The sequence below is a fragment of the Chinchilla lanigera genome, unplaced genomic scaffold, assembly GCF_000276665.1.
Source record: "Chinchilla lanigera isolate Chin_1 unplaced genomic scaffold, ChiLan1.0 scaffold00033, whole genome shotgun sequence".
Taxonomy (NCBI): Eukaryota; Metazoa; Chordata; class Mammalia; order Rodentia; family Chinchillidae; genus Chinchilla; species Chinchilla lanigera.
Genome location: NW_004955434.1, coordinates 9,965,750 through 9,991,651, shown reverse-complemented (window position 1 = coordinate 9,991,651; position 25,902 = coordinate 9,965,750). Strand labels below are relative to the sequence as shown.

At 35.5% G+C, this 25,902-nt stretch overlaps 1 protein-coding gene across 1 annotated transcript in view; it reads left to right on the top strand.

The window, feature by feature from the left end:
• The window catches only part of Kiaa2026 (KIAA2026 ortholog), a gene marked incomplete at its 5' end in the record, with an annotated part of 87,397 nt that continues 61,495 nt past the window's right edge, over nt 1-25,902 (top strand). The window contains 2 exon segments of the mRNA XM_013516351.1: nt 1-464; nt 20,976-21,176. Of these exon segments, the coding sequence (XP_013371805.1) occupies nt 1-464; nt 20,976-21,176 (665 nt within the window).

Sequence of the window (25,902 nt, the reverse complement as noted above, 5' to 3'; positions counted from 1 at the left end):
AGGAGCGCCTCCGCGCCGGGGGACGCGGACGAGCCGGAGGCGGCGGCCGAGGCGGTGGTGGTCGCGGGCGGTGGCTGCGCGGAGCAGGAGCGGACCCACGAGCTGCAGCAGGGCTACCGCATCCTGGGCGAGTTCCTGCAGGAGAAGCACCGCGGCCTCACCGCCCCCTTCCTGCAGCCCTTGGGGGGCGCCGGCCCCGGCGAGGAGGAGGAGGCGGCCGAGGGGCCGCGCGGCGGGGGCCGGGGCGGTCGCGCCCTCGCGCCTCCGCCGGGGCAGGGCCTGTGTCTGTTGACGATGGAGCAGAAGTTCGCCAGCGGCCAGTACCGGGGCATCACGGAGTTTGTGGCGGACTTCAGGCTAATGCTGGAGACGTGCTACCGCCTGCACGGCGTGGACCACTGGATCTCCAAGCAGGGCCAGAAGCTGGAGATGCTGCTGGAGCAGAAGTTGGCGCTGCTCTCTCGGTAAGCGAGCGGGTCCCGGTGGGACTGACAGGCCGACACAAACACACCCTCACACGTGTCCGAGGATGGGCTGGGCCAGGGGCCGGGGGCGGCGCTGATAGGTGCGGAGTCGGCGCTGGAGCCCCGGGAGGAGGAGCGGCGCGGGGCGGGGTGCGGGGGGTGTGGTGGGTGTGGGCGCGCCCGCCCGCCGGGAGCCCGGTGCCCGCGGGGCAGGTGGAGCGTGCGGATGCGGGGTGCACGGTTCCGGGGGGAGCGCTTGCGTGGGGTGCGAGTTCAACCTGCAGCTTGCGGACGGTTTTAGCAGGACATTTAAAGAAATTTCTTTAGAAAAATGATTTTGGCTTTGGTAGAAAGGTGCTTTCAAACCGTGGAAAGTACTTTTATCGTGCATTACCCATTTGAGCCACCAGAGATTTATAGACTGTTAGTAGTTAATGAGTACTGTGCCATACTCCTGATCTTTTCTGTTTTGTCTGAGGAAATACTTTTTGTAATAATAGGAAACTTACCTATACATTTTTAATAAGTATAGGCATTTGTGTTGTGGAGTTTTTGTTTGTTGTGGTGCTGAGGAATGGAACCCAGGTTTTCAAGCATGCTAGGAATACACTCTAGCCCTGAGCTACATCCCCAGCCCTTAAACATTTCTTTTTATTCTATTAGAAATGAAGGCAATTCAGATAGTATTATGCTCTTGATACATGCTATCTGTACATCCAATTATTTTTCTAAAGAATAAACTAACACAAGAGGATACTAAAATATTATTTTATAATTATTGTATAGTCGAAGTAAGCCAAATTAATTTCTTAAATGTAAGTTCTTCTGCAATAGAAAGTCAGTCAAGTTAAGGGGCTGGGGATTTAGCTCAGCGGCAAAAGCGCCTGTCTGGCATGCGCAAGGCCGTGAGTTCGGTTCCTGGTACCGTAGAAAAACCAAAAAAAAAAAGAAAGTCAGTCAAGTTAAGTGAGATAGTTTGTTTACAAGCTGAGTGAACTTAAGCCACTTAACCTTTTTGCCTTCATTTTTGACATCTGTAAAATAGGGATGGTAATACTACCTATCCCACTGAGTTCCTGTGAGGATTAAGTGAGTTTAAAAAAATGTAAAATCAACAGTGTTGATCACATAGCCCAGTGTCTTAGACATTATAATAAGAATAGTGATAGTAGTTGAATGAGTATGTACCCCATACCTGAAACTAGTTGTGTGCTTTTGGGGAATAGCTCCGTTAAAATTGGGTTAAGTGTTTGGTGTTTATAATTTTTTTTTTTTCAGTACCAGGAATTGAATTCAGGGAGTACGGAGCTATATTCTCAACCTCTTTTGTTTTTTTTGTTTTGAAACAGAGTCTCATAAATTGCCCTGGCTGGTCCAGAACTTGCTATCATGAGTAGTTGGAATTACAGGCATGTCCCACTAAGACTGTCTTTGATGTATAATTTTAGTTTTAAAATAATCTAATCTCTGCTTGTCACTGGCTTCCCCTATACTATTTGCAAGACTGTTAATGACTTATTTCACTACAAAGTTAACATAATGCATAACTTCTTAGGGGAATTCTCTTCAAAGAGCTTCTTGAATCCTTTCATGAAGTAGCATTACTGTATTTATTAGTAGAATACTGTAATCACAAATTAAGCTCATAACTTACCTTTAATATTTTATATAGTGATTGATACTTGTGTAGTATATTTGTTGCCCTTGTCTCAGTGCATTATGGTTATGATTCAAAAAAAAGAATCCATTCACATATTTTTTTTAAGTAGTAAAATATACTCCAAATTGTTGTCGCAGGATTTTAGACCTGGGAGGAAACCTAGAGTTTTGCAGTCTGTCTGGTTTTACAGATTTAGAAAGAGCTGCACAAAAGTGCTAAGTACTATATAGGTTTAATTAAACTATAGATGTTTTCAAAAGCATTGCATGTATAATAAATTTTAGTCCTACAAGAGGGCAGGAAAACTTCCTTGAACATAAAGGTAAATTTCTAAATGTTTACAATCATCATTCCTAGTGGCTAATGTTCAGAAATATATTGTCATGTATATTGTCATGTCTTAGTCACTTCCCTGGTTATTGAGACACAACACTGGGCACCCACAGTTTAAAGAAGCAGAGGTTTATTTCGCTTTACAGTTTCTAGCGGATTTAGTCCACAGTCCGGTGGCTCCAAGGCATGCTCACTGTCATGGCGGGCAGGAAGCAGAGGGCTCAAGGGAGGAGCCAGGCTGAGAGACTTATCCTTCCAGGTCACACCCACGGTTACCTGCCTCTTCTGACGAGATCTGACCAGATCCTCCCTTCTAATAGCAAGTCACCTGCAAGCTCCCATAACCTAATCACATCAGCTTCCAAAGTCCCACCTATGTAGGAGCTCCTGAGGCTTTTGGGGGACATATGGATCTAAACCATAACACTATGTAATTTAGTAATGTTTTTATTTGGAAATTACAACTTACAACATTGCACAGTTTATAAATATAATAATGTTTTTCTGACATCTTTAGCCTAAGAGGGGTAAAATTCTTGCATTTTAGCAGTAAAAAAGTAATATGATGGTCTCATGAAATTCTAAGTCTTTCCTTTTTTACCTGTTTGATGTATGCAAATATTTTGTAAACAATAGTTTTGCTAGACCACACTTGTCCATCTTAGAAAGTATTTCTTTTTCTATAAAATCAGCCTAAAACCTGAGTTATAACTAAAGCTTTGAATGGGTACAACTTTGAGAAAAGCATAAGTTACAAGAAAAAGATGGGGAGGCATGGCAAGCGCAAGGTTGTGAGTTCGGTTCCCGGTACCGGAGAAAAACCAAAAAAAAAAAGATGGGGAGGCAGTGTTGGGGATGTAATCAGTGTAAAGGTTTTGAGTTCAATCTCCAGTTTCATAAATAAAGAAGACTTACGTACCTTATTTATGAAACTCATAGAGCAGTTTGTGGTCTTTTAGTAATAAAACCAATGATTCACTTAGATGTTATCATTTATGTTTTCTTTTTATCTTCTGGTGTATATTTGTATGACATGGAATTAGCTCTTGTTTTTAAATTGTAAAAATAACTTTACTGCTGCTCCATATAATACTGTCTTCTAAATGAGCAGTAAATGAGGTATATTAAATAGAGTATACCATATATACCATGAAGGTATATTAAATAGAGTATACCATAAGAGCAGCCCAGTGGCATTTAGTGCCTTGAATACACTGTATAATTTGGATCTTAAGCTCATCTGTACAATGAGAGTGTTGGACTAGATTAGGTGATTGTACAAGTATTTTAAGTATCTTCTATAGCTAAACACTCATGTCTCTGAGATCCAAAGGTAAGATTCTTGCCCTTATGTAGTTCATAGTTTAGTAGGAAAGCAGTTTAAAAGATAATGTTTCTATGAAGGACATGTGGAAAAAGTTTAGAGGAAGAAGACTTAAAACTAAAGGGGAAGGAGTGAACATGGGGGTGACAAGTGTGAAAAGGAAGGGGAAAGATAGTTTAAAGCTGTGCTAGAGTTTATACTTGAATTGATTATTATAATAACATATATTTGTAAAAATTAGTGAATGAGTTTGACTTGGATGTTTCTGTTTATGCATATGTCATGCTTTGATCTTATCTATTCTGCCCTCCACCAGCCCATCTTATACCTTCCCTTATAGTCCCTCTTCTACTTTTAGATCATTTTTTTTTCCAGTCTCTAGGTGTCAAAGCAAAAAATGTAATACTTGTTTTTCTTTGTCTGGCTGATTTCACTTAACATGATGACCTCCAGTTCCATTCATTTTCCTGTAAATGACATGATTTCATTCTTCTTTGTGACTGAATAATGTAATTATATTCTTTAACCATTCATCTCTTGATGGACAGCTAGGCTGATTCCATAACTTAGCTTTCTTGTGAATAGTGCCACAATAAACATTGGTATACAGGTATCTCTTTGCTATGTTGGCTTTATTGTTTCTGGAGTGGTATATATCCAGGAGTGGAACAGCTGAATCATACAGTGGTTCATGTTTTGGTTTTTTGTTTGTTTGTTTTGAGGAATCCTTATATTATTTTCTGTAGTGGATGGGCTAATTTACCTTCTGACCATTATATTCTTTTCCCACCACATCCATACCAGCTTTTGTTATTTTTTATTTTGCTGATGATAGCATTCTGACCGAGGTGAGATGGAATCTCAGTGAAGTTTTGATTTGCATTTTCTTGATGTCTAAAGATGCTGAACATTTTTTTCATATAACTATTGGCCTTTTATACTTCTTTTGAGAAATGTTTGTTCAAATCATTGGCCCATTTGTTGATTGGATTGTTGAGCTGATTCTTACAGGAGTTAAATATTGCTACTGAATTTTTTAGGAGTGTTTGACAGGAATATTCTAGAATGCTGAATTACAGTAAATGCAAGACATGATACAATGTGTTTCTGGAAACTGTAATTCTTTGTTTTAGTATGTTTTCTAGAGTCATGTCTGCACCCTACAGGATGAGGGAAGAAAATATTAGAACTTTAGTATATTCTATTATTGTATCTTTAAAAAAAATTTTTTGGTGATGTTCATGCTATCAATACATGTGTATCATCTATAAATTTATAAATATGTAATCTGTGATATGTTATGATAGAAATAAGACTCAAGCCTATCTTTCCAGTTTCCAAAACCTGTGTAAATACTTGAATTAATTTCAGATTGACCTACAGTTGTGTATATTGTCTTTTTCTAAAGTGACACCATTTTTGACTGGTGTAGCACTGTCTAAAAACTTGTAATATTGAAAACAGCTTTTGTCCACCCATTCCCTATATATACTTTTTCTTAGTAGATAACATAACTGTTCTCCAGAAAGTTTTTTGTTTTGTTTTGTTTTGTTTTCATGGTACTGGCGATTGAGGCCAGGGCCTTCCCACTGAACTACATCCCCAGCCTTTTATTTATTTTGAGACAGGGTCTTGTTAAGTCCCAAAGTTGCCCAGGGTGGGCTTGAACTTGCAATCCTCCTGACTCAGCCTTCCAGAGTACTGTGATTTCAACCCTGTGCTACCATACCTGGCTAAGAAAGTTATATTTTATGAAGGATTTCATTTATCTATTCATCTCTATGCAATTGAGCAACAGCAGTGAGGATTAGAAATAGGGAGAAAATCATGAGTGGAAAGGAGCAGAAAATACTTGATAGGAAGTTAGGCACAGAGACTTAGAAAATGTCAAATATTTATGGGAATTTTGCCTGTTCCAAAACTGACTTTAAAATGAAGACATTCTTGAAAACTTTAAGAATATGGATATGCAGTTAACAGATGACTCTTCGCAGCTTCAAAGATTGCTGTAAAAGATGTGTAATCACTGACCCTAATAGAGGTGAATTCAAATTTTTTAATTTTGACCATTTGAGATAATATTTTGGTGAAAACAAATCTTGAGTATGTTGGTCAAAATTATTTCTGATTTCTTACGTAAGTTGCTGTTAAAAGTGGTTATATGTATTGGCTAAAACAATCTTAAAATATAGCTGAGGGTTAGTTTTATAATTGCTTTTAGTTGGCAGAGTATTTTTCTTTGGAATAAGAGTACAAAAGCATCCTTAAAAAGGTTCAAGAATTTAAATATAGGGGTACTGAAGTACAAGTACTGAATTTTCTCCTATGTATGTTAAATTTATTTTGGTGGTTTGCCTGTACTCAATTGAAAATCAAAATCCAGAAGTTAATTGGGAATATTAACAAGATACTTATTTCTCACAAGTAATCTAACCCCTGCCTACCCCTACTTGGTTCTGTAATTCTATCTTTTATATAAATCTTTTTTAAAAATTAGGAACCTTTGATAATAGAATTTGGACATGCTTCAGAACTATAGAGCATTAGAGCTTGATATTCCACTAGTTCTAGTTGTAATAACCATTCTCTTTATAAAAAATAATGTTATTTAGAGAAGGCCCAGAGAACGTTTTAGTGCAATGATGAAAGTAGAGTTCTATAAATTAGACGTTTATTGAGCACTTGGTTCTGGGACTTGAGAGACAGTCCTTGCCCCCAAAAGGTTTAAGAGCTGGTAGAAAAAACGCATACACAGATGTGGTATAAGGCAAAACACATTAAAGCTGTGGTTCTCAAATTTGTTTTGTTGTCAAATCACTTAGATGTCATCGTATTATTTGCAGAGCATCACACCCTGAAAAGTAGATATATTAATTATGTTATAGAATATTTTGTTAAAAAGTTCAAAAGGTTTAAAATGAATTAGGGGAGGAAGCCCTTAATTGAAGGTTTTTTTTCCCCCTACAAACTGGGAAAACTTAATCACTTTTGGATTTTTGATAGTAAATCCTAGTTCAACTTGTGAAATTACTGTGTTCAAAGGGAGCATACTTTGAGGACTTCGGTGATGAATAAGCCAGGGAGAACTAAATATCAGTGCTAGGGGGAGGAGCTCAGATTAAAAATACCTTATTGCATTTATTCAGGGGGAATAGCTCAGTAGTACAGCTCTTGCCTAGGGTTTAAGTCTAGTTTTTGAGCTAGATTTTGAAATCTTAGGTAAACTATTGCTAGGTGATATTGAGGAGCTCATTGAACACTTACTTGAGTTATGCTGTTCTCAGTAGTATACAAAGCTTTGTGGATACAGTGGTAAACATGATCTTGTCCCCAATTTTAAGTTGATAGGAAACAGAAATACAATTAAAAAGATATGGGGACACATGAGTACAGAGTATTCTGGGGGTGGGGGGATAGTTTATACCCAGTGGTTAGGGTATACGAAGGAGAAGACCTGTAATGGCAGAGATATCTGGAAATTTTGAATGCTAACTGTGGCGTTTAAAATGTAAGCATTGTAAATCCATCACAGGTTTTAACTTGAGAGTGATGTGATGATGTTAGGTGTGTTTTGAGGTTTGAAGGTAGAAATGAAAGAATAAAAGAAGGAATTCAATTCAAAGGTTAGTGAGTGAATTCCACCAAGACATAAATAGAAAACAAAGGCAAGTGAGGATGTAAAAGAAAATTTAATTCAGCAGATAACTGTGGTAAGTGACAAAGTACTGGATGAGGGATGTGAAAGATGTGATGTCTAAATGAATTGGATCATCTGTGCCCAAATGATGGGGATGCTGAGGGAACATGATAGGAACCATTATTTGGATATAGCCAGCTGAGGGTTATTATGAGACTCAACATTGTGGTGAAGGCTAGATATTTAGTGAAGGGTTAAACTGCAGAGGAATGGTGGCTGAAGAAATGAGAGTACATAGGACAGAATCTAATGAAAATAAAAGGGGAGCCAAAGACTGAATTTATATGAGGATTGATTGTCTTCAAACTGGAAAGAAACATGATTAGAAAGATTAGGATTAAAATGTGTATACTATGGCTGTGCATGGTGGTGCATGCCTACGATCCCAGCATTTAGAGGGATCTCAGGAGGATCACTGTGAGTTTAAGGCCAGCCTGGGTTACATAGCGAGTTCAAGGCCAGTCTAAACTACATAGCAAGACCGTGTCTCAAAAAACCATAAATAAATAAATAAATAAATAAATGTATAACATATAGTAAAGGCTGAACAGCTTGAGAAGAGGTAGTTAATGAACTGAAAAGAATTATTCTGGCATAAGTAAAAAGACTTTGTTTGAAATACTGTAAACTTAAAGACTTTTTTGAAAAGGTTTTATTCTGTTTAAAAATACTGATTTAAGAACGATTTAGAATCTATATAATAAAAGTAACTTATGAGTTTAATGTGTTTTGCCTTATAGTCTGTTTCTCATTGTATGGTATCCTTATATTTGTTTTTATTTCCCAGAAAACTGGAGTGGATATTAGTAAATTAGAGTTACCCAGAGCAAGTAATAATCATTTTCACTTCCCAGGAACTTGAATAATATTATGAATTTTTAAAATTAATATTAAATTACTTTAGTTTTTTTTTAAATTGGGAAACACTATAAACCCCAGTGGTAACATTATTGATCAGTAAACTTTTTGTTACTTTATTTTTCTTCCTGGGGCCTGTAAATGTTTCAAAATTAATTGAGCTTAAAAAAATAGGATATTAAGTATATATGTTTTGAAAAAAGACTGAGGAAAATCAATAAAATATTAATAGTGGTTATTGTAAAGTAGAAAAGATACTGGGTATTTTTCTTTTTCTTTTAATTTTTGTACATTTTATAGCCTATATTTTCTATAGTAAGCATATTTTATAGTAAAAGTTAGATTTTATTGAAAGGAAGTTAATATATACCATTTTGAATAAACTGTTGTCTTAGTCACTCTTCTTGTTGCTAGCACACAATACCTGACACCTGCAACTTAAAGGAGAAAAGGTTTATTTTGGCTCACAGTGTGTAGGGGTTTTAGATCATAGTCTGCTGGCTCCAAGGCAGGGATGGCAGCATGGCAGTGGGGCATGGCCGAGGAAAAGCTTCCCATTGCATTGTGACCTGGAAACAGAGAGTTCAAGGGAAGAGCCAGAAGGGAAGATAAATTTTCAGGCCACACAGCCAGTGAACCCTTACCTCTAACAGCAAGTCAGTTATAAGCCCCATTATCCAGTTTCCTTTGAAGAGCTCCACCTAGGAATGCAAGAGGGTCTTGAGGGATATCTAAATAGAAACCATAATAATTAAATAGGTAAGAAATTTGATACAAATTTTTTATTTTGTATTTTATATATGACCAAGGGATTGAGAAAGTATAGTTATGTTCAGTATTGTAACTAAGTAATGAGTTGTGGTTTTTAATTTTTCCTTCTACTTTTAAAATTTTTGGGTTTTTTTCTGCAGTGACCGTTTATATTACTTTTGTAATTTTATTCACAATACAAAATCTGCAGATTTTCAAGGTGTGTTTCTAAGAACTTGGAGTAACTAATCCTGCAAACTCACCCCAAATTTTAGTATTTGAAACATTTAAGTACGTCCATCTGAAAGTGCTTTCAGAAGATAATATTTCTGTGCTAGGTATATAGCTCAGTGACATAAGCACTGGCCTGGCAAGCACAAGGTCCTAAGTTCAATTCCCGGTACCAAAAAAAAAAAAAGAAAATATATTTCCTCTGATAAAATATTTTACATTTTTAAATGTTAATCTTAGAATTCATATTGGTTCATTTTTGTTTAGATATCCCACTAAAGATAAAAAGGTGAGAATATGGACAGTAAGCCAATTTAAAATAAAGCTACTTAATTATAAACGTATTGCTATACTTTCTAAATACTAATATTGCTCTTCTGTGGGAGTTTAAGCATTCTATGTTGAAATTAGTGAAAAAAATATTGCCAAAATACAATGCAAAGTGAATTGTTCTTTAGCGCATGAAGTATTTTGGGGACTTTCTCTTTCAAAGGATAGCACCCTGCCTCAGAAATATTTTTTTCTAAACAAGTTTTCTTCCAAATAATAACATTTTGATTTGTAGTAACTATAACTTGGATTTACAAAAGCTTTAAAGGTTAGTGGTTTTAAAAAAGCTATACTCTACTAGCATACTACATTTGCTTTTATGGAAGTTATATTCTTACCCTTTTGAACTCAAAATCAGAAAGGAAATCCCTCCCACAAAATGTGTACTCGATAAAATATTGATTTTATTTCCAGTGGTATCTCATTAAAAAACAAAACAAAACACTACTTTTCAATGTCAGTAGTAGATTGCCTAACAAATATAGTAAAGGATACCAAAATTTTGTTAAAGAAATAACTCCTAGTGAATTTAGGGATTTTTCTCATGTTTATTAAAAAGATAAGAACAGAGAGCACATCGTTTTGCAGGGAAGGAAACAAATTTGAAAAACTTATTACACACAAAGCTGCCCCATAGAAAGAGTTATAAATGTACATTGTTTCTGTATTGGTCCATAAACATTTTTGACTTACCTGAATTTCTAAAATTGAAAGACAAAAATTTTAAAAAACTATAAATGAAATTGAAGACATGCTTTTTATTTATCTTGAATACTTGAGGACAAGCAAGTTTAAATTTTACTCTTACCACAGGTACATTCATTTCTTGGCTCTCACACTTTCTTTTCTGATGATACCTTATCAAGCCTTTCCTAACCATTCTTTCTAAAGTAATGTCCCTCTCCTTGGCCATTTATTTATTCCCCTAATCTTCTTTATTTTTCTTTGGAGCTTTTATTGCAACCTAATATATACTGTCAATTAATATTAGATATAATTTATATTTTTCTCAATAGATATTAAGTCTATAAGAGCAGGAACTTTTTGGTTTGCTCCTATTTACTTTCTGTGAATGTTGCCTGGAAATTAAACAGTAGGTGATCTTAAGTTCTAAAGGTCATCTTCATACCTTGGAGGCATGTCTCTCAAAAGGTGTTTCTTAGGTGTTAAAGAGGAAATTGCTGGGCTAAAGTGTGACTCAATGGTAGAGAACACTTTTTTGGCATGTGCAAGGCCCTGAGTTTCATCACCAGTTTAGGCAGGGAGAGGCGTGTAATTTCAGGTATTCCCTAGGAGGCTGAGGCAGGAAGATTACAAATTCAACTCCAGCCTGGGAAATTTAGCCAGACCCTGTCTCAAAAAAACAAAGTCCTAAATTATTTTTATGTATAATAAAATTTAAGGACTGATGCTTCAGGGTGGTAGTACCTCTGTATCATATTTGATTTAACTTCACATTTTTTTACACTGAGGTTTATGTTTAGCACTCACTATTACGTTTGTCAACCCTTATTAACATTGTATTTTGAATTATAGCTGGAATGGAAGGAAGGTAGAGAAATAAGAAGCATGTTCACATACTCATGTAGAGCAGAGCTTAAACTAACTGGTAAATGGTGAGGGACAGTGTTTCAGGAAATGGAGATGGGAAGATATGGCACAGGGTGTTGCCAGTATAATACAAATATTACTCTGAAAAAGTGTGGAGCCGTTGAAAGTCTTGAGTCTGGCATAGATTATCACACAAATCATCCATCCTCTAGAGTGGTTTTATTCTTTAAAAATACTTTGCTAGAGAATTTGAATATACAAAAAAGCAAAACAGAATATTAGACCCTTCATGTAGTCATTAATCAGACCCCAGCAATGTTTATGACCAATTCTGCCCCACTCACACCTTCTATATATCTACCCTATTTTGTATTACTTTGAAGCAAATCACTGATAGGACATGATTATGTAAATAGTTTGGTTTGTAACTCTCAGAGATGAGCACTTTTTTATTTAAATAAGCAATACTATATTATACAAAAAATATTGTTCTTAATAACAAATGTCTACTCATTGTTCACATTTCCGTTTCTAAATTATAGTTTTAAAATTGTTTAGTTTTAATAAACCAAGTAAGTCCACATTATGATTAGTTCATACGTCTTTTAATCTCCTTTTCTCCCTTTTGAAATAAAATCATGAGGTAACGAGGTTGTTTGGAGTTTCCTCAATCTTGAGTTTTGCTGGTCACGTTGTGTTTCTTGGTCCTCTATTTCTGTGCATTGGTTTGGTTCTAGAAGATCCACCAAATTCAAGATCACTTTTTGTGGTGGAGGCGAACAAGTCTAATTCATCCATCAGGTTCTGATTTTGCATTTTAAATCAGTTGTTAGATTTAACATGAAGACATACTGTAATTTTGCTTAATTCGTTAAAATAAGAGGGAATAAGTTGGGTGGCTTCGTAATAGGGTTTTTATTTTCTGTAGAGTAAAAATTTATCTGTTGAATTTTAGATTGCATATTTTTTTTCATAGTTTTGACCTCCAGTGAAATTTAGAATGTGAAAGTAATCCCTATGGTAGGCTACTTTATTTATACTCTCAGAAAAATGATTTTAAGTAAGAATCATATGAAAGCATTAACTCTAAGAGTAAATCCTGGGGCTGGGGATTTAGCTCAACGGCACAGCACCTGCCTGGCAAGTGCAAGGTTATGAGTTCAATTCCGGGTACCAGAAGGAAAAAGAAAACCATGTCTAAGAGTAAATCCTGTTGCATGTAGTTAACATGTTAAATAGCATGACAATTTTAAAAAAAAAACCTTAGCTTAAAAGGCCTGGGCCCAATTTTCTAACTGTTTGTACCCATTTAAACTTGTTTGTATGATCTTTTTTATATATTAGCTATGAGTATTTCTATACAGAATCCGCCCAAAAAATGTTTACACACTTCAGCAGATTGCCATACTAATAAATGTCTGGAAGCTAATGGCCACCACTTTGAGTACTTATAATTGTAGAGGCCAAAGGTAACTTGTAGTAATCTCATGCTGTCTCAATACATTTAGTATTAAAATACTTACACAGGTGTTACAGTCAGGGTTTTGCAAGGGGAACAATACAGGAGACACAATCATAGGATTATTTTATAATAGTCACCCAAAGAGCCATATAGCAAAGAGAATACAGGAAATCTGTCCACCCACTAAAGACCAAAAGAATCCAGCTGAGAGCCTGGATCCCACAGCAGTGTCCTATATGAGTCCAGCTGAAGACCTAGAGCCCATAACAGCGCCACTCACAAGTCCATCTGGAGGCTAAGAGCCCACAACAGTGTCTCATGCAGGCCTGTTTTAAGGATCTGCACCGGGAAGACCCAAAGATCAGTGGTGGAAGCTAGAAAGTCTGTGCCAGAGGGATGAAGGACTTGTGCCAGCAGGCTGAGGGATCTGCACTGGAGCCAGGAAGTGACACTGAAAGTAAGGACCAGAGCTGCCCTGAAAAGTACCTCAGCAACAGTGAGGTCCTGTGTTCCTCCAGTGATGAGAACAGTTGAATCTATGTCAGGAAAGCCAGCATGACAAGCTTCTCCAAGAGATTGAACAGTACACCATCTTTCCCTCAAGAGCCAGGAAGTGATACTCAAGTAAGGACCAGAGCTCCTCCAAAGTACACTATAGCCATTGTCAGTGACAAGAAGGTCCCAAGCTTCACCGACAGTAAGAACAGCCGGGTTCATCAGGAAAGCCAGCATGACAAGCTCCTGCAGGAGAACTAACAGCAGCCCAGGAGAACCAACAGCTCCCTAACAGCTTCTTTCCAGTTCTCATTTTTATGTTGTTGGGAACAATCCTCAGGTGGACCTCCAATACCCAGCACCACACTGGTTCAGTTCAGCTGGGTGTTACAAGTTGACCACCAGTTGTCCATTCACCACAACAGGGTTTTCTTTTCCAGGTGTATACTTTTTTTGGCGGGCTCTGTATAGACACTACTGTATGGGTTTCTTACTTGATTTGGGGGAGTAATGAAATATCCCGGGTTATTTCTCACAATAGTACTTTGCACTTTATCACATAAACTATTATACTAATTGACCTCATAGCTATTTGGTTGATTTTTAAACTTTTGTCTATTTTATAGTTCAGTATGGGCTCCAAGTCTTTACAAGGTTTAAATTTGTTAATCAGAGTTCTATACCCACATATGTGCACATTTTAGTTTTTTTAGCAAGGGGGTGTAAAACTTCCCTGTCGTCAGAAAACCGCATACTCAGAAAAGGTTAAGAACCAGAGATAGAAAGACCATAGAATTTATAAATGTCCAATAACATGTGTGATGATCTTTTACTCTTAAACAACCAGTGGATCACAGAAGAAATCAAAGAAGAAATTTAGAAATTTCCAGAGTTAATGACATAGATAATTTGTCATAAATCATGTTGGTTTGTCATAAATAGATAGAAGTTATTTATGACAGACGAACAGCCAGGATAATAATAAATGGTAAAAAAATAAAAGCATTCCCCCTAGGGTGACTGTACAACTCACTGAAACCTCTGGGACACTATGAAAGCATCTGAGAGGAAAATTCATTGCAATCAATGGGCACATTGGGGAAACAGAGCAAGCCAAAAAAGTAACTCTTATGAGAGATCTTAAGACACCTGAGAAGTAACAAGCCAGCCACAAACCAAAAGTGAAGAGGGAAATTATAAAGATGAGAGTGGAAATCAGTGAAATTGAGACTATAAAAACAGGTAAAAAAATCAACAAAATGAAGAGCTGGTTTTTTGAAAGAATAAAATAGATAAGCTCTTTGCTAGACTTACCAAGAAAAAGAAAAGACTCACATCAATGCAGTTAGAAATGAAAAAGGTAAAATAACAAACACCATGGCAATCCAGAAGATGCTAATAAAAACTAGTTTATATTCCAAAGAACTGACAAATTTTGAAGAAATAGATTCCTAGACACATACAGATTACCAAGACTAACTCAAGAAGACATAAATATGCTTAACAACGCAATAACAAACAATGACGTTGACATAGTAATAAAGAATCTACCAACTAAAACAAGCCTGAATAACTGCTGAATTCTGCAAAACCTTTAAGGATCTTATATCACCAATACTCTTAAAGCTTGTCAAAGAAATTTACAGGTGTGGAGTACTCCCAAATTCATTTATGAAAGCCAGTATCACCCCGATCCCCAAATGGACAAAGATGCAAATAAAATAGAGAACTGTAGGCTAATCTCATTAATGAACACAGATGCAAAAATCCTTAATAAGACAGAATGTAGCAAATCATCAAGTAGATTGTACATCATGGTCAAAGAGGTTTCATGTCGGACGTGCAGGGATGGTTCAACATACATAAATCAATAAATTAATACATACAAGGAAGCAAAGTCAAAAATCATGTGATCCTTTCAAGAGATGCAGAAAAGGCTTTCCACAGAGCCTTTTGATAAAAATCCTGAAGAGAACAGATATAGAAGGACCATACCTGTATATAATGAAAGCTATTTATGATAAATCAACAGCCAGGATAATAATAAATGAGGGAAAAGTAAAAACGTTCCTCGCTAAAATCAGGAACAAGACAAGGATGTCCACTGTCACCACTTCTATTCAAAATGGTACTTGAAACATTAGCTGGAGCAATCAGGCAAGAGCAAGAAATAAAAGGGAAAGAAAGAACATAGGAAAGAAAGGACTCAAATTATCATTATTTACAGATGACATGGTGGTCTGTATAAAAGACCCAAATTCCACCAAAAAACTCTTAGAATTAATAACCCACTTCAGCGATGCAGCAGGATATAAGCTCAACACAGAAAAGTCATTAGCATTTGTGTCTACCAATAATGAACTCAATAAGCAGGAAATTATGAAAACAGTACTATTCACAGTAGCTTTAAGAAAAATAGCTGGAATACCTAGGAATCAACTTAACCAAGGAAGTGAAAGAAGTACAAAGAAAACGGCAATACTCTGAAAAGGATTTTGAAGAGGACATGAGGAAATGGAACGATGTCTGCTGCTCCTAGATAGAAGCAGTATTGTCAAAATGAACATACTCCCCAAACTGTTATGCAGATTCAATGCAGTTCCAATCAGAATACAGCATACTTTACAGAACTAGAGAAAAGCATTCTAAAATTCGTATGGAACCAAGGGAGACACAGAATAGCAAAAGCAATTTTGGGCAAAAAGAACAAAGCAGGAGGCATGGGAATACCTGACTTCAAGCTATAGAACAAAGCAGTAGTGGTAAGGGGCCAGGGATTTAGCTCAGTGGTGCAGAGCCTGCCTGGCAAGTGTGAGGTCCTGGATTTGGCTCCTGATACCCCCCCTAAAAAACAAAACAAAATAACAGCAAAAAACCACAAAGCAGGGGCTGGGGATTTAGCTCAGCGGCAAAGCACCTGCCCGGCAAGCGCAAGGTCATGAGTTCGGTTCCCGGTACTGGAGAAAAACCAAAACCAAAAAAAAAAACAAACAAAAAACCACAAAGCAATAGTGATAAAAATGGCACGATACTGGGACAGAAACAGACATGTGAATCAGTGCAACAGAATTGAGGGCATAGAAACCTCACTAGACATTCAACTATCTGATATTTGACAGAGGAGCCAAAAGCATATGTTGGAGAAAGATAGCCTATTCAGTAAGTGATGCTGGGAAAACTGGTTATCTGTTTACAGAAGATTGAAATTGGATTCTTACCTTTTACCATATACTAAATTAAAATTAAAAATGGATCAAAGACATAAACATTCAAATAGAAAGATTAAACCTACTAGAAGATAAGTAAAACACTTAAAGACATAGGTGTAGGAAAGGATTTTCTAAACAGAAACGCAGTTATCCAAGAAATAGCAAGAATCAACAAATGGAATTATATCAGACTAAAAAGTTTCTGTACAGCAAAAGAATTAAACAGTGAAGAGACATCGTACTAAATGGGGAAAAAGTTTTGCCACCTACTCCTCAGGCAGGACTGATAGCTAAAATGTATAAAGATCTCAAAAAAATTAAATTATCTAAAGTTAAAGACCAAGTCAAGAAATGGGCAAGAGAAATGGACAGAAGGAGAAATACAAATAGTCAACAAATATATGAAAAAATGCTTCACATCTCTGGCCATTAGAGAAATGCAAATTAAAATAATGCTCAGATTCCATCTTACTCCAGAAAGAATGGCAATCATTAAATGACAAATGCTGGCATGGCTGTAGTGAAAAAAGGAGGCCTCCTGCATTGTTGGTGGGAGTATAAAGTTTCCATCATTATGGAAACCAATATGGAGCTTTCTCGAAGAACTGAAATTATAAATTCCATATGACCCAGCTATCCCCCTACCTAGGTATCTTCCCCAAAGAATTTAAGACATCATACCATGGTGATACATGCAGCACAATTTGTAATAGCCAAATCCTAAAAACAGCCTGTATTACCAGGCAATTGGATAAAGAAAATGTGCTATCTATAGGTAGTGAAATCTATTCAGCGATAAAGGATGACAAATTTGGAACACTTGCAGGCAGATGGATGCACATGGAAAATATAATGTTGAGTGAAATGAACCAGACACAAACTTAATAACCCTATGGTATCTCTCATTTGAGTGAGGCAGAGTACAGAGAGAAAAATAAAGGATGGATAGAAGGGGACAAAGGGATGGATCTCTTGCAGTAGGGAAGTGGTCCAAGAGAAAAAGCTGAGGGGTGAGGAAGAAGGGAAGGGGAGATAAGTAGAATGAAGATATGCAATACAGAACAATTTCACATCTGAAATGTTTGCGTTTCTGCTTAAAGCCTCTTTACTTGTCCTGTGTCTAGGTGAATTCTATTCATTTGAGGCCCAGCTCAAATACCACCTCTTCAGTGAAGACTGAGACAGATTAATAGCTTTTTTCCTTGTACTCCTGGTTATTTGTTTTGCATTTGTTTGCAACACTTAAAAACAGAACAAAACATTATGTTAGGATGAATCTGCCTCTCCATCTGGATTGTGGTTCCAGGAGACCAGAGGATATGTCTTATTCACGATTGTAGCTTTCAGGTTTGGAGAGTGCATAACAATTGTAAATTTTGAATTAATAAATGATAGCCATATAATAACAAATGAACTAATATTACCATATTAAGCCTAAATTCCTGTTTGTTCTTCAGGTAAACACAGTTGGCATCTCTTCGGGAAAATTTCTTGGCCCATCTCTGCTCTCCACTATAGATTAGGTGTAGCCATTGATTAAGTTGTGATTGCTATTGTCGTGCATCAAAGGTTTTTAAACTAGGAAAGATACATATATGAAATGAAGATGGAGATAACTGACAGTTTGCACTTCTCATCCCTTAGTTTTCAGCTTCTCTTACTTCAAATTCTAAGATAAAAGATGACATTTGACTTTCTTCCTTGGATTAGGTGAAAGATTATATATTAAAATAGTCAAGATTAAACTTGTTTTATGTTGCAGAAATCCTAATGTTAGAAAAAAAAAAGACTTCTTTCTTTTGATGTGGTATATATGTAACACCAAGTAATTTAGGTTGGATTTGTTTTCTTTATTTAATTGAAAAATTTCAGGCTTCTCCCAGTTCACAAGGAAGAACTTAATGTTAAATATGCAATTTTACTAATTTGTTACTGCCTCTACCAAATTCTTCTGTACTACCAAGTTATTTTTCAATGGCTTTACTGTCAGTTACAACAAAAAAAGAATTACAGCCAATATAATTAATAAATTACATATATTGATTGTATCAGCTTATTATGCTTAATTTGACAGGTTAGTTTGTTGACATAAATCTGTATTTATAAGAGATAATTGGATATGTATAAGAATATAGACTTAACTAACACATAAATTACTAATGGAAGACTTTTGGAGATAATTAAATATGGCAGTATTTCAAAGTATTCCACAGAATAGTGAACAAATCAGAGGGCTATTTATATTCTCCAGTTTATCTAAATCAGTGATTATAGTACAATTGCATTTACTCATTAATTCTAAAATAGAGAATTTGGTTAATAGTGAGATTTATGTCAAATGTTAGGTTTCCAGTTTTTTTAATAACATGCTGTGTTGTATTGTGTACAATTGTGGAGGTATATGTGTGGGGTAAATTCCTTGAGACATGATGAGTCAAAAGATATGTTCATATTAAATCTTAATCACAGTTGCCAAATGGACTTACAAGGACTACCAGTTTACATACTCTGTTATGTGAATATTTTTCTTCTCATATATGCTTCCCAAAACTGAGTCATAGAATTCTTTTAAATCTTTGTATTTTGATAAGAAACAACATAGTTCAGTTTTTAAAATCATAAATGATAAATACTGTTTATAAATTTTTATTTTTGATGGGTAATAAAGAATGTTTATTAGTCTTTGTTCTGAGAAAGTTCTATTTTGAGAAGTAATGTATGACTTTGTCTTGTCTACTTACAAGACTGAAGTTGAAGGGTAAAATACCATTTCTGATTCATTACATAACAGTTTAGCCATATAACTTGTTCCCTTCAATTTTCCTTGTTCTCAATCCTGTATACTTACTGGGTTATTATAACTAATTCTTTATATACACAGTGACCTCTAGGGAGTCATACTTTTTTTAAGGTACTGTTGTTCTTTAAAGCTTTCTATTAGTATTGATGAAGAAGTAATTAAAATTACAGAGCAAGTTGGGTCATTTGGTAAGAACAAAATACCCAAATGAATTTGAGTACATCTATTCGGTATGTGTTATTGCTAGCTAACTGTTTCTTTAGGTTCACAATTCCTTACTTCCAGCCTGTTTAGCTAGCCATCGTGTAATTATATGTTATTATACACTAAAGGATCACATCCTAAAATAGTATGCTAGATTAGCCCAATTCCTCAGTACTATTAGAAAACCAGTAAAGTTCTTAACCTACTGATAGCTGAATCAGTTATAGTGTTAGGTCTTTATAACAGAAAAAATATAATAGTACTGCATTTTTTGTAAGTACCGCAAACTGATTGTGCCACTAGAGCTTCATTTTAGTAGAAAACTATTCATGGGACCTAGAAGGTAGTGAGCATAAGATTGTTACACAGTTATTCTAATTTAGTTGTAAACTACTATGAATATGTTATGTAATAAACTACTATGAATATAATCAAAGTAGGGAAAGGAATATAATCTGTATTTTACACAATGAAAGGATTTATATTTCTGTGAACTGTTAGCCAATAGGAAAGCAGAGAAATAAAACCTCAACATTTAATTCATATCAATTCTTAGTATGTTAATTGCTTTCTTTGACTACTGACTTGATTTTGTAATTGTAGAAACAACATATATAAAACCTTCAGAGACTGGCATATTTTGTAAAGGTAGAACAGGTGTTTTCCTTGACATTTTTTGTAATTAATTCTCATATCATAGATGCAGATTTAGAAGTCAGTACTTAGACTAGCCTTTAAAACTTTTAAACATTGTAATACTTCTTTTTTCCAGTGATTTTAATCATTTATTTCAAATCCATCAAAGTAACTTACGGATATTTAAGCCAATTATTAAGGAACTGATTTTCATAATTTTTTAAATAATTAGATTAGTATCTCAGTGTATTAATAGGAACATTATAGAGTAAGGAGACATTTGTGTATGACTGAAAAGGAAGTTTAGATTCCTAGATTCTTTTTACAGTTTCCTTAGAAAGTTTCCAAATTTCAACCTACAATTATACATTATAATGTTCTATGTGTTTATGATTTCCTCAAAGTGTTTCTATAGTATAATTCTTTCCCAGAATGTCTTTATATTATTGTACACTTTCTTGAACCAATAATAGGTAGTATGAAACATATCACAAACAACTTTGTTTCCACTGAAGAAATAGTGCTTTCTTTTTTTGTTGTTTTTTGTTTTTGAATTTTTGAGATGGGGTCTTACCATGTATGTAGTTCAGGCTGGCCTTGAACTCATATAGCCCAGGCTAGCCTCAAGCGCACAGTGATCCTCTTGCCTCAGCCTCCCAAGTGCTGGGATTACAGGTGCGCGCAGCCATGCCCAGATTGGTGTGAAATGATGCTTTCAACCTTAATTTTAATGTTTCACTTATTCTTTTAAGTTTAAAGAGGGTACTGTCACTCAGACTAATTTCATGAGAAGAATAGAGCAAATTAGAAAATATATGGGGAAGATAAAAATCTGAAGCATGGCTAAGTAAGGTTTAACTGATCATTTTTTAATGCAGTTAGCAGAAAGTGTTCATCTTAAGATGCTAGTGAAAGGGGTTGATTGCTTATCCAGAATATTTGACCTTGTGAATGACTTATTCTTCTCTAAGGCACTTGAGAGAAAAGACAACGATAGCAGTTACATCTAGAGGCTATTATGGATTGGAGGATGAGAAGGGGACTGCTTGTACTTCAACAAGGCGTCGGTCAACACCTCGAAGTTTGGCAGGCTTGACAAGCGGAGTTTTTGAGTCTGTAATGGTTCAAGTTTTGAGACAGGAAGAACAGCTGAGAGCAAAAGAAGAAAAAAGGTAATTGTTAAAAAAAAGAAAAAACTAAATTTCATGATGTTTAGATTTTCAGGAATTACTTTTCAAACAGTATTTGTATAACTTTAATGTGCCCATATCAAATTTCAGGGCCCATTTTAGTATTCCAAAATGCATTGTCACTCAAGTACGAATTCATAGTGAAATGTTACAGAAAATTTGTTTAAAAATACAGTTTTAAACTTTCAAACTATCTTAAAACTATACTAAAGTAATTTTTATAAAAGAGTCGAGTATGCCTTCTAGATTATTAGAGATATTCTCAAGGATATTTTAGAGAAATTTATATAGATTTATAGTTTTAAATAGAATCACAGACCTTTGAAAATAGAAATTCCAGAGATTACGTAGTTAAAGAATGACATAAATTCATCTCTGCCAGTTCCACCATTGGTGTCAGTTTCTGTATAATGGTACTTATTTGTATCTTTCAGAGTCTGAGAGCAGAGAGTGATAAGACTAATCTAACATTTTATCTACCGCAAAAGGAAATTAGAGTCCAGAGAATAAGTAAAACTCAAGTTTCTATCCTTGACTTGTGAATTTTTATACCAAATTAAATCTCAAACTATGTTAGGAGTGATTGCTGATGTAATCAAGACTTGCTAATTCTAAAGGAATTTAGAGTATGTTACTCTTCTTATAGTAAAAATATAACTCACTTTTGATGTTTGTAGGATTAAAACTCAGACTTGAGAGACTTTCTACTGTGATACTTTTGATAGCAGTGATTAGTTTAGGAATCTACTTTGAAATACTTTTCATTCATTGAACAGTGCCCCAGGTATAGGAAAGGGGAGGTTATAAAAAGTAACGAAAGTTAATTTGACAATTGTGTAATAGATAGAATGAAGAAAATTGAAAAAAAAGGCAAGCTTCATAGGGAGAAACTAATGGTAGAACTCAAATACTGGTCACCAGAAAATAAAAGTGAGATTGTTCTGTGAATAATTAACAAGACTTGGTACCTTCTTTGATTTAAGGAGAATAAAGGAAGAAACAAAACTGAGTCAGAAAGTAATACTTATAGTAATAGTAATAACAAGAAGATAAAGAATGGTTAGTATGTGTTGAGCTAATTGCTAGGTTTAGGTCTAAACATTTTACATGTATTCAGTATTTTTCCGGAGGCACAGAGAGATAAAGTAATTTACCCAAGATCTGATATTTTTGAGTGGTGAAGTTGGGAATTCTGGCTATACAACTTGTGCTTCTAAGTACTACACCATCCTTGTGGTGTCTAAAGTTGTGAAAACAGCAAAGAAAATAAAAAGCTGTAAGATGTGAGTCCGAGTCAGGGGAAGAGCAATTTGAATAGGTGGTTTGCAGTAGTGATGGAAAAATTTAAGTAGGAATGGCTAGTATGAAGCTAGAAATGTGACTAAACCTTTCTTCTCCAACTTTTACTATATATCTTTGTGCACCCTAACATCAAATAAACATAAAGGAATAAACCATGGGAGAAAAATCCTCTACTAAGTATGTCTTGACCAGCATAATAATTTAATGGAGTAGTATGAATCAAGGTATTTTTTGGGGTATCATGTTAACTTTTTGGGAGGGTGGTACTGGGTACTGAACCCAGGATATTTGTACTGAGATGTATATCTAGCTCCCCCTTTTCTTTTTTCTTTTTTCTTTTTTGGTTTTTCTCTGGTACCAGGAACTGAACTCACTACCTTGCGCTTGCCAGGCAGGCGCTTTGCCGCTGAGCTAAATCCCCAGCCCCATTTTCTTTTTTAATTATGAAATATTTTAAACATGAAACAAATAATAAGATTCTGCAGTAGGAGGAGCTGGGAGTGAATGGAGGAGAAGTAAAAGGATCAAGATATGATGTGTAAATGTACCAATTCTCTTTGATGAAGGTATTTATTATGTACCTGAAACATTACTAATAAAAGGGAAAGGGAGAAAAAATAAAATAATAAGCCCCACATTCCCACAACCCAGCAATTTTTTATTTGGTTGGTTTTTTTGTTTGTTGTTCGTTTTTGTCTTTTTTAAAAATTTATTTTAAAAATAAAAGAAGGAAAACATATTAACAAACGACACCCATTTACAAAATAGCATAAGAACAATACAAGCAATACTGAATTACAGACAAAGTGGTAGGAAATTAACAATGGTTGTTGTATTACGTATTGATCTCTTCAAAGTGGTTTTTCTGGAAAATAGAGACATGCAAGATTGATCAAATAAGTAATCATTAACTGTTCCTTTCAGTAAAGCGATAGAAGTCAGTCGTACAACTATGTTAGTTATCCTGTGTATACACATATACATAATTTCCCCTCTTTCTTTTCTCTTTTCCCTTATCCCAGTTGCTCTTTACTTTGAGCAGTTTCCTTTTGTTTCACAGTGTCTATCATACCTCCTAATTTTTATTCACTCTTTCAGGTTGTTACACTAGTGAGACAATACATTGCTTACACATGAAGGTCTGATTTATTTCACTTATGAGTATGGTCTCTAGTTTTGAACATTTACTTATAAAAACCTCGACTTTATCTTTATAGCTGAGTAATATTCCATTATATAAAAGTACTGCAGTCTTTTTATCCAATCCTCAGTGGATGGACATTTGGGTTGCATCCACAATTTAACAATTACAAATTGCACTGCTATGAACATGAGAACACATACGTTGCTGTCATACGGTGTTTTCAGATCTTCTGGGAAAATATCCAGAAGGGGAATAGCTGGATTTAATGAGACCTCGAGGCCTAGTTTACTGAGGAATCTCTAAACTTATTTCCACAGTGGTTTCACCAGTCTACATTCCCACCAGCAGTGGAGAAGAGTTCCTATTTCTCCACAGCCTTGCCAGTGTTTGTTATTGGTTGATTTCTTAATACTAGCCATTCTTACTGGGGTGAGATGAAATCTCAATGTTGTTTTAATTTGCATTTCTCGATGACTAATGATGTTGAACATTTTCTCATGTATTTATTTGCCATTTGTATTTCTTTATCTGAGATAGATATGTTTTATCTAAGAATGAGATATTCTTTATCTGAGATATGAGATATAGATATCTGTGTATTCATCTCAGATACCCATTTTTGGATTGGGTCTTTGAATTTGGGGGGCCTGGTATTTTTTATTTCTTTATATGTTTTAGATAGAAGACCTTTGTCTGAGGGACAGTCAGCTAAATTTTTTTCCCAGTTTGTGGGTTTTCTTTGCACTCTGCTGGTGATTTCTTTTAGATGTGCAGAAACTTTTCAATAGGATGAGATCCCAGATGTTGATTCTTTGAAGTATTTCCTGTGAAGGTTGGTTTTTGTTCATGAACTCTCTGCCTACCTGTATGTCTTCAAGATTTTTACCTGCTTTCTCTTCCAATAGATTTAGTGTTTCTGTTTTAATATTGAGATCTGTGATCCATTTTGACTTGAGTTTGGTGCATGGTGATAGACTTGGGTCTATTTTTACTTTTTGGAAGGTGGCAAGCCAGTTTTTCTGGCACCATTTATTAAAGAGACTATCGTTCTTCCAGTGAGTTTGTTTGGCCTCTTTGTCAAAGATTAGGTGGCTGAGTGTGTTTGTGGTTGTGGCTGTTTCTTCCAGTCTGTTCCATTGATCTTCTGGTCTGTTTTTTATCCAGTACCATGTTGATTTTATAACAGTAGCTTTGTAGTATAATTTCAGGTCAGGGATTGTGATTCCACCTGACTTGTCTTTGTTGCCCAGGATGAATTTAAGGCATGTTTTCTCGAGATCTGTGAGGTATGCTAATGGTAGTTTAATGGCAATTGTGTTGAATCTGTGCAACATTTTTGGTAGTGTGGCCATTTTCACAGTGTTCTTCCTATCCATGAGCATGGAATATTTTTCCATTTATTGAAATCCTCTTTGATCTCTTTTTTCAGAGTACTGCAGTTTTCATTGAATAGATCTTTTACTTCTTTTGTTAGATTGATTCCTCAGTATTTCAATTTCTGGGATGCTATTGTGAAAGATATGGTTTCCGTAATTTCTCTCTCAATCTGTTTATTGTTTGTGTATAAGAATGCTATTGATTTTTGAGTGTTGACTTTGTATCCAGCTACACTGCTGAATGTGTCATTTAATTCAAGGAGTCTTCTTGTGGAGTTTTTGGGGTCTTCCATGTGAAGTATCATGTCATCTTTAAATACTGATAATTTTACTTCTTCCTTTCCTATCCTTATTCCTTTTATTTCTCTCTCTTGTCTAATTGCTCTGGCTAATGCTTCTAGAACTGTGTTGAATAGGAGTGGTGACAGTGGACAGCCTTGTCTTGTTCTTGATTTTAAAGTAAAACCTTTCAGTTTTTGTCCATTTAGTATGATGTTGGCTGTTGGTTTCTCATAGATGGCTTTGATCAGATTGAGGTAAAGACAATCTATTCCTATTTTCTGTAGAGTTTTTATCATGAATGTATGTTGGACTTTGTCAAAAGCTTTTTCAGCATCTGTTGAGATGATCATGTGGGGGTTTTTTTTGGCTCTGTTGATATGTAGTATAACATTTATTGATTTACAAATGTTGAGCCATCCCTGCATTCCTGGAATGAATCAGACTTGGTCATGGTGTATGATTTTCTTGATGACTTGCTGCATTCTATTTGCTAGTATTTTATTGAGTATCTTTCATCTATATTCATTAGGGAAATTGGTCTGTAGTTCTCTTTCTTGGATGGGTCTTTCTCTGATTTTGGTATCAGTGTAATACTTGCCTCCAG